The sequence below is a fragment of the Theropithecus gelada genome, chromosome 19 (genome assembly GCF_003255815.1).
Source record: "Theropithecus gelada isolate Dixy chromosome 19, Tgel_1.0, whole genome shotgun sequence".
Lineage (NCBI taxonomy): Eukaryota > Metazoa > Chordata > Mammalia > Primates > Cercopithecidae > Theropithecus > Theropithecus gelada.
Genome location: NC_037687.1, coordinates 3,164,883 through 3,177,207, shown reverse-complemented (window position 1 = coordinate 3,177,207; position 12,325 = coordinate 3,164,883). Strand labels below are relative to the sequence as shown.

The 12,325-nt window shown below is 50.9% G+C and overlaps 1 protein-coding gene across 1 annotated transcript in view; it reads right to left on the bottom strand.

The window, feature by feature from the left end:
- Window positions 1-6,558: 6,558 nt before the first annotated feature.
- Window positions 6,559-12,325, bottom strand: part of CELF5 (CUGBP Elav-like family member 5) — a 78,558-nt gene continuing 72,791 nt past the window's right edge. Inside the window, 2 exon segments of the mRNA XM_025367067.1 lie at window positions 6,559-6,871; window positions 10,151-10,318. Of these exon segments, the coding sequence (XP_025222852.1) occupies window positions 10,191-10,318 (128 nt within the window). The 3' untranslated portion in view covers window positions 6,559-6,871; window positions 10,151-10,190.

Here is a 12,325-nt window from a genome sequence, read left to right as displayed (position 1 = left end):
TTTTTTTTTTTTTTTTTTTTTTTTTTGAGACGGAGTCTTGCTCTGTCTCCCAGGCTGGAGTGCAGTAGCGCGATCTCGGCTCACTGCAAGCTCCGCCTCCCGGGTTCACGCCATTCTCCTGCCTCAGCCTCCCGAGTAGCTGGGACTACAGGCGCCCGCCACCTCGCCCGGCTAATTTTCTTGTATTTTTAGTAGAGACGGGGTTTCACCGTGTTAGCGAGGATGGTCTCGATCTCCTGACCTCGTGATCCGCCCGTCTCGGCCTCCCAAAGTGCAGGGATTACAGGCATAAGCCACCGCGCCCGGCCGGTGATTCCTACTTCGACACCTGTCTTTGCTAACGCTATACCCTGTGCCTAGCAGGTCACGAGTGTCTCCATCCCAACCCAGCATCTCTGACCTCCAGGGTGGGAACGGAGTGTTCCAGGCTGGGGAAACCGCACATGCAAAGGCCTGGCAGCCGAACTACATTCGGTTACTGGAGAGAAGAGGGGAGGAGGCACGGGGCCGACCCTGCAGGCTAGAAGGTTTGCACTGGGCAATTTTTGCGTCCCAGGAGAGAAGCCAGGGAGTCCCCTCACCGTCTCCCCCTGAGCTCAATAAATGCTTGCACATTTCAAGTCAAGGCACCGAGCCTGAACGAAGACATGGGCCTTTGCTGTCCCCTGCCGGTCGCTGGGGAGAAAGTATCTGGAAAGTGATGCAAAAAAAAAAAAAAAAAAAAAAAAAAAAAACAAACACCAAGAGTCTCGTTCTGTCTCCCAGGCTCGAGTGCATTAGTGGGAACTCGGCTCACGGCAACCGCCGCCTCCCGGGTTCAAGCGATTCTCCTGCCTCAGCCTCTCGAGTAGCTGGGATTACAGGTGCGCACCACCACACCCGGCTAATTTTTTGCATTTTTAGTAGAGATGGGGTTTTGCCATATTGTCCAGGCTGGTCTCGAACTCCTGATCTCAAGTGATCCGCCCGCCTCGGCCTCCCAAAGTGCTGAGATTACAGGCGTGAGTGACCGCTCCTGGCCGGAAAGTGAATTTTTAAGGGTTGATTTATTTTAAAACTTCTGCAGTGCTTCCTCCGGGCCAGGAAGGACTTTATAAATATTAACGCTTTGTGGGCTGGATTGGCCTCATTTTCCACAGAGAGAGAAACTGATCCCCAGAGGATTCAGCTGCTGGTTCAAAGTCACACAGCCATTAAATGTTATAACCCGGTTTCAAACCTGAGACAGTCTGGTTCTAAACTCAACCATTATGCTTTTAGTGCTTTTATTAATAGCAAGCAGGTATGATGTGCTGGACAGCACGGAACAGAAAAACAAAACTCGGCCAGGCTAAGGGCTCACGCCTGTAATCTCAGCACTTTGGGAGGCCAAGGCAGGAGGATCACTTGAGCCCAGGAGTTTGAGACCAGCCTGGGCAACATAATGAGACCCCGTCTCTACAAAAAATACCAAAAAAAATTAGTCGGGTGTGATGGCATGCATCTGTAGTCCCAGATACTTGGGAGGCTGAAGCAGGACAATTGCTTGAGCCCAGGAGTTGGAGGCTTTAATGAGCTATGATTGTGCCACCGCACTCCAGCCTGGGTGACAGAGGCCCTGTCTCAACATAAAAACAGGCTGGGCACAGTGACTCAAGTCTGTAATTCCAGCATTTGGGAGGCTGAGGCTGGTGGATCAGCTGAGGTCAGGGGTTCGAGACCAATCTGGCCAATATGGTGAAACCCCGTCTCTACAAAAAAAAATACACACACACACACACACACAAATTAGCTGAGCCTGGTGACCCATGCCTGTATTTTTCAGCTACTCAGGAGGCTTAGGCAGAATTGCTTGAGCCCTAGAGGTGGAGGTGGCAGTGAGCCAATATCGCAGCATCGCACTCCAGCCTGGGTGACAGAGTGAGACTCTGTTTCAAAATAAATAATAAATAATGATTATAAATAATAATAATATAAGAATTAATAAATATAACTAATAATAATATTAATAATAATTAATAAACAATTTTGGAGGAAAAAACACAACATTAAAACAAAGCCAAATACACTACACTCATCCCATCCCATCATGAAACCCGCAAGGTTGTGTCCGGTAGACGGACATCAAACAAGCCAGCCCATACATAAGCAGGGGGTTATAACTGTGATCCCTGCAGTGAATGAGAAGGGAGGGGAACCGAGGCAGGGGTTAACAGAGCACAGGTTCAAATCTTGGCTCCACCACGTACCAACTGTGTGGCCTTGGGTTCACCTCTGCACAAACCTGCCCCTCCGTTTTCTCATCGGCAAAATGAGAATTATAATCGAAACCTACGTTGTTGGTTGGTTGTGGTGAGGACCAAAAGAGTTGATCACAAGCTGCACATAGCGGGTGGTCAATAGACGTAAGGCGTTATTGTGTGGCTGTAGCGTGCTTTGGGGGAAAGGAAGCTACCAGAGTTGTAAAGAGTAAATGTATGCAGTGGGGACAGTGGCTCACACCTCTAATCCCAGCACTTTGGAAGGCCCAGTGGGGGAGGCTTGCTTGAGCTCAGGAGTTCGAGACCAGCCTGGGCAATAGAGTGAGACTCCATCACTACAAAAAAATAAAAAATAAAAGAATAAGCTAGATGTGGTGACGCACACATTTGTAGTCCCAGCTACTCGGAGGGATCTCTTGAGCCCAGGATTTCAAGGCTGGACTGAGCTAGGATGGTGCCACTGCACTCCAGCCTGGGTGACAGAGTGAGACCCTGTCTCCAAACAAACAAACAAAAAGTCAGTGCAGTCTCTCTCTCTCTCTCTCTCTCTCTCTCTCTCTCTCTCTCTCTCTCCCCCCTCTCTTTTGGATCACACTCCAGGAAAAACCAGCCACCATGTTGTGAGGATGCTCAAGCAGCACTATGGAGATTCGCACATGGCGAAAAGCTGAGGCCTCCCACCAACAGCCATGTGAGGGAGCCAGCGTGGGAGTGGCTCTTCCAGCCCGAGTCGAACCTTCAGATGCAGCAGCCCCGGCTGACAGTTTGCAACCTCATGAGAGACCCTGAGCCAGAACCACCCAGCTAAATCAGTCCTGGACTCCTGACCCACAGAAATGGTGTAGGTCAGATAATAATGTGTGTTTTAAGCTGACAGACTGGGGAGTGAGTAAATCATTATGCAGCAACAGCTAACTAATGCACCCTATATGTCACTTAATCTATGCCTCAGATGAGCACTTATAGCATAGCTCGTGTTCCTCTGTCCTAAGCACATCCTCACTCATTCTTAAGGAGACATTCAGTGGTAGAATTGGTGTATTTTATTTTTATTTTTTAATATTTATTTATTTATTTGAGATGGAGTCTTGCTCTGTTGTCTAGGCTAGAGTGCAATGGCACAATCTCGGCTCAATGCAATCTCAGCCTCACAGGTTCAAGCAATTCTCCTGCCTCAGCTTCCCAAGTAGCTGGGATCACAGGCGCCCACCACTATGCCTGGCTAATTTTTATATTTATTTATTTATTGAGATGGAGTCTTCCTCTGTCGCCCAGACTGGAGTGCAGTGGCGTGATCTCGGCTCACTGCAAGCTCTGCCTCCCAGGTTCACACCTTTCTCCTGCCTCAGCCTCGTAAGTAGTTGGGACTACAGGTGTCCACCACCACACCTGGCTAATTTTTTGTATTTTTTGTAGAGACGGGGTTTCATCGTGTTAGCCAGGATGGTCTTGATCTCCTGACCTCGTGATCCGCCCGCATCAGCCTCCTCCCAAAGTGCTGGGATTACAGGCGTGAGCCACCGCGCCTAGCTAATTTTTATATTTTTAATAAAGATGGGGTTTCATCATTTTGGCCAGACTGGTCTCGAGCTCCTGACCTCAAGTGATCTGCCTGCCTTGGCCTGCCAAAGTGCTGGGATTACAGGCGTGAGCCACCACGCCCTGAATTGGTGTATTTTAAGGGTGCACATTCTAAATGTTTAACAACGTTGGGTTAAATTTTAAAAGCTTAAATTGGCCTATTTCAAACAATAACCTGAATTCTGATATAATACATTTGATTTTGGGCCACTACACAGCAGCTAAGAGAACGCCAGAGAGCCAGGTTTCAAGCACTGCTGTGCAGCCTCAGGCAGGTCCCTTAATCTTTCTGGGCTTTCACTAATTTGTAAAGTGGGGATATTATTAACAGAACACACCTCAAGAAGTTGGGGCAGGTTAAATGAGTTAAGTCATACAAAATGCTTAAACCAGGCTGAATGCGGTGGCTCATGCCTGTAATCCCAGCACTTTGAGAGACCAAGGCCAACGGATCACCTGAGGTCAGGAGTTTGAGACCAGCCTGGCCAACATGATAAAACTCCGTCTCAAGTAAAAATACAAAAATTAGCCGGGCGCGGTGGCAGGCACCTGTAATCCCAGCTACTCAGGAGGCTGAGGTCGGAGAATCACTTGAACCCGGGAGGCGGAGGTTGCAGGGAGTCGGAGGTTGCAGTGAGCTGAGATTGTGCCACTGCACTCTAGCCTGAGTGACAGAGCGAGATTCTGTCTTAAAAATAAATAAATAAATAAATAAATAAACCAAAAAATAAAAAATAAAATGCTTAAACCAGTGTTATATGATTGAACATATTGAACATTCTTTTTTTTTTTTTTTTTAAGACAGAGTCTTGCTCTGTTGCCCAGGCTGGTGTACAGTGATGTGATCATAGCTCACTGCAGCCTTGACCTCCTGGGCTCAAGCGATCCTCCTGCCTCAGCCTCCCAAAAAGCTGGGCATGCACCACCACACCTGGCTAATTGTTTGATTTTTTTTTTTTTTTTTTTTTTTTTTAGGCAGAGCCTTGCCCTGTCACCCAGGCTGGAGTGCAATGGTGTGATCTCAGCTGCAACCTCCGACTCCCGGGTTCAAATGATTCTCCTGCCTCAGCCTCCTGGGTAGCTGGGATTACGGGTGCCTACCACCATGCCCAGCTAATTTTTTTTTTTTGAGACGGAGTCTCGCTCTGTCGCCCAGGCTGGAGTGCAGTGGCCGGATCTCAGCTCACTGCAAGCTCTGCCTCCCGGGTTCACGCCATTCTCCTGCCTCAGCCTCCCGAGTAGCTGGGACTACAGGCACCCGCCACCTCGCCCGGCTAGTTTTTTGTATTTTTTAGTAGAGACGGGGTTTCACTGTGTTAGCCAGGATGGTCTCGATCTCCTGACCTAATGATCCACCCATCTCCGCCTCCCAAAGTGCTGGGATTACAGGCGTGAGCCACCACGCCCGGCCAAGTGTACACTTTTAAATGGGTAAAATGGCAAATGCTGGCTGGGCACAGTGGCTCAAGCCTGTAACCCCAGCACTTTGGGAGGCCAAGGTGGGTGGATCACTTGAGGCCAGGAGTTCAAGACCAGCCTAGCCAACACAGTAACACCCCATGTCTACTAAAAATACAAAAAGTAGCCAGGCATGGTGGTGCACGCCTGTAATCCCAGCTACTTGGGAGGCTGATGTAGGAGAATCGCTTGAACCCAGGAGGTGGAAGTTGCAGTGAGCCAAGATAGCACCACTGCACTCCAGGCCGGGCAACAGAGTGAGACCCTGTTTAAACAAAACAAAACAAAACAATAAATAAAATGGTAAATTCTGTTATGTGAACTTTACCTGCATTTTTTCCAAAATTGTAGTTTATTCTATAGTACCTCTCTCCCCCACTGGACTGTCTCCATGAGGACAGGGACCAGAGTGATCTTAGTTAAACAACTGCTGGCTCACATCTGTAATTCCAGTGCTTTGGGAGGTAGAGGCCAGAAGATCACTTGAGCCCAGGAGTTTGAGACCAGCTTGGGCACCATAGTGAGACTCCATCTCCACAAAAAAATATAGAATTTAGCCGGCCGTGGTGGTGCGCACCTGTAGTCCCAGCTACTCGGGAGGCTGAGACAGGAGAACTGCTTGAGCCCAGGAGGTTGAGGCTGCAGTGAGCCGAGATCGCACCACTGCACTCCAGCCTGGGCGACACAGCGAGACTCCATCTCAAAACAAAAACAAAAACAAAACTGTAATATGATCAACAAATACATCTGGCTTCAGCAGACAGATCCGATACCAGATCATTAGAGCTGGTATCTCTCTTTTTTTTTCTTTTTTTGAGACAGAGTCTCACTCTGTCACCCAGGCTGGAGTGCAGGGGCGTGGTATCAGTTCACTGCAACCTCTGACTCCTGGGTTCAAGTGATTCTCATACCTCACCCTCCCGAGTAGCTGGGATTACAGGTGTGTGCCACCAGGCCTGGCTAATTCTTTTGTTATTATTGTTTTTTTGTATTTTTAGTAGAGGTGGGGTTTCACCATGTTGGCCAGGCTGGTCTCGAACTCTCAACCTCAGGTGATCCACCTGCCTCGGCCTCCCAAAGTGCTAGGATTACAGGTTTGAGCCACCACGCCCGGCCCCTGGTATCTATATCTATAGTTGGTATCTCTGAATACCCCCTCCTTCAACCCCTCACCCTAAACCTGAAATTCTCTCCAGTCCAGGCGCTGGATGGGGCCAGATACTCCTGGTCTGTGTGGATGAGAGAGAGAGGAAAGAAAGAGGAGAGTCAGCCCTTTAGCAAGTAAAACTTTTATTAAATAAATTTTTAGTTTTTTTTTTTTTTTTTTTTCTTTTCAGACCAAAGAGAGGCGTTTTGGACATTAAGACGCTTGGCTGCTTCTCACCTGAAACACGCAACAGGAACACCGACCTCTCCAGCCACGGGAAATCTTCTTTGACACAAAACTCAAACCAAGTCAACCCAAAGTTCCAAGTTCTTTGCTTTCTTTTCTGTGTGTGTGTATTGGTTTGTCCTAAAAGTCAGTTTGCAAGTTGAAACTTCATGAAATTACTTGTAGCAGAAATAAAGTACATCGTACAAATCACGCAGGTCTGCGATGTGGAGTATAAAAATGGTATTTACAGCCAGTAAACATGGACCAGAAAGACACGTACAACTGCACACCAGCACGCACTCCCAAGCAGGCCCTCGGGGGCTCGGCGGGCGCCGTGGACACGGGTGGGGCCCCCTCGAGGCCGATTGGCACACACTTGCACACGGGGACACACGGAACACAGGCACGCTAGAGGAGAGTCTCGAACAATTATCAAACTCTGGAATATCGAAACAAGTTGGTTCAGAAGATTTTTTTTTTCTTTTCTATTTTTTTCTTTTTTTCTTTTTTTTTTTGTTTTTGTTTTTTTGCTGTGTGGTTCCCCCCACCCCACCGCCCCCCCTCCGGGTCAGTCAACACATTTTGGTAGAAAGAAAAGGAAATGCTTGCTTTTTTTTTTTTTTTTTTTTTCTTTTTAAATTTTTTTTTTTTTTGAGCTTGTTAAGATATCTGGCGCCTCATTTGGTAAGAGGCCTTGCTGGATGTCCAAACGAACTTGATTCTGTGCTTTGACATGGGTGTTGCGGATTGGGTAGCTGTACAGAGGCACCCCACAAAGACCCCCCACCCCACCCCACTCCCAACTAGGAAACAAAAATCCACTGTGGTTTGATTCTTTCCCCCCATCTTTTTCTTCTATTTTCTTCTTTGTACCTGCTCAGAAAGACCGGAAAAAAAGAAAAAAAAATCTCTGTAGAGGTATGAAGGTCATTATCAAGTTCATCTCCAGTTAAAGGGGTGCTTGGCCAGTCCAGGTAGGGTCTTCCGCTACGCTTGGCAATCCTGGTTACAAGACCTTAAATTCGAGGCTGGTGATTCGAAGGCAGGGACGATGGCTGCCTGGCCTTGGGAGGGGGTGGTGAGGGGCGGGGGGGGGGCTCCCCCAGCCCTGTCCGCCCCCCCCTCCGACGGAAAGCTAAGGGCTACTGGTCACATGAGTAAGGCTATGACTCGGGCAGGGGAGCAGAGAAGGGCTGAGGCAGGCCAGAGCGTCTCTGTTGTACCTATATCCATCCGGGAGGGCAGGGCTCTGGGACAAAGGGGTGAGGTGGGGTCTGGAGGCCGCAGCTGGGACCAGGGACACTGAAGCTGCCAGAGCCCAATGGCCCTGGAGAATCGGTGGTGGGGGGTGCCAAAAGTCCTGGAGGTATATTGTGTTGGCGGGTTCCTGGTGGGATGTGCCAGCCGGGAGGTGGTGGGGGAGGGCGGTGGGGCACCTGGTACGTGTTGCCCAGGGGCCCGCCAACCTCAGCCCTTCCTATGTCCCCGCTGAGTGACCGGCCCAGGGTCACTCTACTCGGATGGAAGGAAGTCGGAAAAGTTTGGTCCCATGATCCGTACTCAAAAAATATATATACTGTCTATAGATCTATATATATATATATGCATATATATATATAGGAAAAGGTGTGATTTAGTTTGGGGAAAGTCACCAAGTTTTGTGGGGAAGAAGCGAGGGCGTTTCCCAAAGCAGGGGGCGTGTGAACACTTCTGTGCCCGATTCAGGAGCCTCCTCCCTGCCCCAGGACAGACCCCCAAAGGCCCCTCCCCACTCCGGGTGGCCTCCAGTAGAGGGGCAGGGCAAGGGGAGAAGAGGGGAGGAAAGGGCTGGTGTCCAAAGAACGGTTGGAATTTATGGGAAAGTCCTGGGTCGGTTGAAAGTAGAAAACCCTCCTGGGATGGGAAGGCCCCTCACCTGGGGGAGAAGGGACGGGCGTTAGGGAGTGACAACGGGGCCACCCAGGTGGACACCACCTCCCCACCCTAGTCCACCCGGCCAGGCTGGGATCTAGGAACCCAAAGGCTCCCATCGTTTCCAAAAGAACAGATCCCACAAAGGCCAGAGTTCAGAGGCCAACAAACCCAGCTTTTAAAGAAGTCAATGTCACCATCGCAAAGCCCGTTTCCTCCTCCTCCTCTGGCAGCTGGGGACAGATATTTCTGTTTATTTTCTGTCTCTCCTTCCCCACCCCCCGCCATCTAAGGTCCATGAAGAGGGTTTCTCCGCTGTCCCCCGGCCCCCGTTTCTGTTCATTCACAGCTGCGTCCCCGAACACTGGGACAGTGCCTAGCACATAATAGATGCTCAGTTTAAAAAAAAAAAAAAAAAGTGCAGACTGACAGTTAAAAGTGAAGGGAGCGCAGAGAGCGGCTTTGGATTTTGCTTCTGGTTGGCAGTTCCCGAAGGTGCGTTCTGTGCAGTTAAATACTCCCAAATCTGTGTGTGCCGACCCGGGAGAATGTGAAAAGGCCAGACAGCTTCTAACTGAGCGCCTACTCTGTGCCAGGCCCTAGGCAAGGCTCTTTGATGACGACGGCGATGGTGATTTAAAAAAAAAAAAAAAAAAAAATCCCAACAAATCATCCAGAACTCTTTAGGGGGTGGGTTCTGGGCTCGGCTGTGAAAAGACGCCCCGCTCCGTTCCCTAGGTGGACCGTTTCCGCCGCCTCTGGGAAGATGACTTTCTTGAGCCCATTTTACAGATGAGGCTCATCAAGGTTTGAGACCCACGGTCAAGTTTCCACAGTGGCCTCAGAAGGTTTACTATTCATCTCCCCGCACAAAAAAAATCTTGAGAAAGTGGTTTGCCCTGATGGCAACATACTCTCTGGGTTTTGTTTCGCTTGTTTTCTTGCATGATGGTGGGTGGGGCACGAATCCCCCTTTTCCATCAACTCATTGGGTAGGAATGACACCCAGTGAGGGGCTGCTTGTCCCAGGGGAACTTGTGGAAATGGAGCGGAGACACTGGAAGCTGTCAATGCCGACTGGACCAGGCCCTGAGCACTGTTCCCACCTTCCACGCTCCAGCCCTGGTTCCGAGTTGGGGTCCAACCTTAGGGTTTGGGGTCTGGGGTGGGCACTTAACATTTTTTGTCTGGTGTTGGGTTTTTCAGCAGGGAAAACAGAGTCATAGGACAGGACAGAAGCCCCCTCCCCACCACACCCCCACCCCCAGAGCAAACCTGGCCTCTCAGGTGAACTTCTATTCATCCCTCAAAGCCTTCTCCGGGAAGGATTCCCTAGCCGACCTGGCTGGGCCCTGGCTCACCTCAGTCCCTACCCCACTCCCACCCTCTGCTCCAGCCCCGACCACAGGGGGTTTGGGGGTGTCTGCATCCAGCTCTGTCCCCGCTAACCCAACCCGGAGGTTTCTTGTAGCCTCTCAAAGCATCACCCCACCTGGGGAGGGTTTGGAGCATGAAGTGGGCCGCGGGAGGGGGTTTCAGACAAGACGGGGGGCTGGGGCGGGGGTGGGGCCGCCTGGCGGCTCACCTGGGCCATGCCCACAGCCTCAGGGCGGCTGTGGGCGCGGTCAGTAGGGGTGTCCCGGGTCTTTGGGCCGCTTCAGCTGGACTTTGAGCCTCTTCATGCCGATCTGGAAGCCGTTCATGGCCTGGATGGCTGCCTGGGCGCTGGCCGGGTTATCAAAGCTCACGAAGCCTGCAGAAACCAGGGTGGACCTCCATGGTTGGCACTGCGGATGTCCTCGGCTTGTTCCTATGCTGTGGCCCTGGCTTCCTGGCTCACGGGGTCCTGAGCAGGCACGCATGCACAGGCCAGGGGGTGTGTGGCGGAGGACACACAGCAGCCCTGGCTTTGTTCTGACATCTCTGGACTTGTATACCTCTGAGGACGGGGCACTCACTCCTTATCTTGGGGTCTGCTGTGCTGAGACTTCCCAGCTGGTATAGGGGCCTGGTGGGGCTTCTGAGGGTCCTGGAGGGCCACCTTCTCCCCACCTTCCCTCAGGAGGATGCCTGCCTCCTTCCAAGCCCTCTGTCCAGCCAGGATCTGTGTCTCCAGCTGATTCTGTATGTCTGCGTCCTTGTCCCCCTCTTTTTTTTTGTGGGGTGGAGAGGGGACAGGGTCTCACTCTGTCACCCGGGCTGGAATGCAGGGGCACAATCTCAGCTCACTTCAGCCTTGACCTCCTGGGCTCAAGAGATCCTCCTGCCTCAGCCTCCTGAGTAGCTGGGACCACAGGCCCATACCACCACGCCCGGCTGCCTCTGTTTTTCTCTCTCTCTCTCTCTGTCTATCTGTCTTGAGTCTTTTCTTCCTCTCCCTCTCCTTCTGTATCATCTCTGTCTGTCTCTTTCTCTCCATCTCTGTCAGTGTCTCTGCTCCAGTCTCCGTCCAGAGGCCATCAGAAATACTCCACCCCATGACCAGGCATGGTGGTTCACGCCTGTAATCCCAGCACCTTGGGAGGCCAAGACAGGCAGATCACCTGAGGTCAGGAGTTTGAGACCAGCCTCACCAACATGGTGAAACCCCATCTCTACTAAAAATACAAAAATTAGCTGGCCATGGTAGTGTCCACCTGTAATCCCAGCTACTCAGGAGGTTGAGGCAGGAGAATCGCTTGAGCCTGGGAGACGGAGGATGCAGTGAGCCAAGATCGCGCCACTGCACTCCAGTCTGGTGACGGAGGGAGACTCCATTTCAAAAACAAACAAGCAAGCAAAAACAAAGAAGCAAACCAAAAAAATCAGTTCTTTTTCACCCTGACCACACTTCAAGTGTGTAGTAGCCACGTGGGGCTGGTGGCTCTGGTATCAGACAGCTCCCACATCGAACATTTCCATCATGGGAGAATGATCTACCAGGCAGCAAAAAAGCCCCTGAGCTGCCTGAAAGGAAGGGGTTTTTGTCAGCCTCATGCTGTGCTGGGCTGGAAAGTGCCTGACCTACAGTACGTGCTCAACACACGTTCGTTCTGTTGTTTTGGGGTTTTTGTTGTTGTTTGTTTGGAGACAGTCTCGCTCTGTCGCCCAGGCTGGAGTGCAGTGGTGCGATCTCTGCTCACTGCAACCTCCACCTCCCGGGTTCATGTCATTCTCCTGCCTCAGCCTCCTGAATAGCTGGGACTACAGGTGCCCGCCATCGTGCTCGGCTAATTTTCTCGTGGTTTTAGTAGAGACAGGGTTTCACCGTGTTCGCCAGGATGGTCTCGATCTCCTGACCTTGTGATCCACCCACCTCAGCCTCCCAAAGTGCTGCGATTACAGGCGTGAGCCACCGCACCTGGCCATTTTTGTTTTTTATATGAGACAGGGTCTTGCTCTGTCATCTGGGCTGGAGTGCAGTGGTGTGATCATGGCTCACTGCAGCCTCGACCTCACGGACTCAAGGGATGATCCCACCTCCATCTCCTGAGTAGCTGAGACTACAAGTGTGCACCATCATGCCTGGCTAATTTTTTTTTAATTGCATTTTTTGTAGAGATGGGGTCTTGCTATGTTGCCCAGGCTGGTCTTGATATCCTGGGTTCAAGCGATCCTCGCACCTCAGCCTCCTGAGTAGCTGGGACTACAGGTACATGCCACTAAGCTCAGCTAATTAAAAACATTTTCTTGCCGGGCGCGGTGGCTCAAGCCTGTAATCCCAGCACTTTGGGAGGCCGAGACGGGCGGATCACGAGGTCAGGAGATCGAGACCATCCTA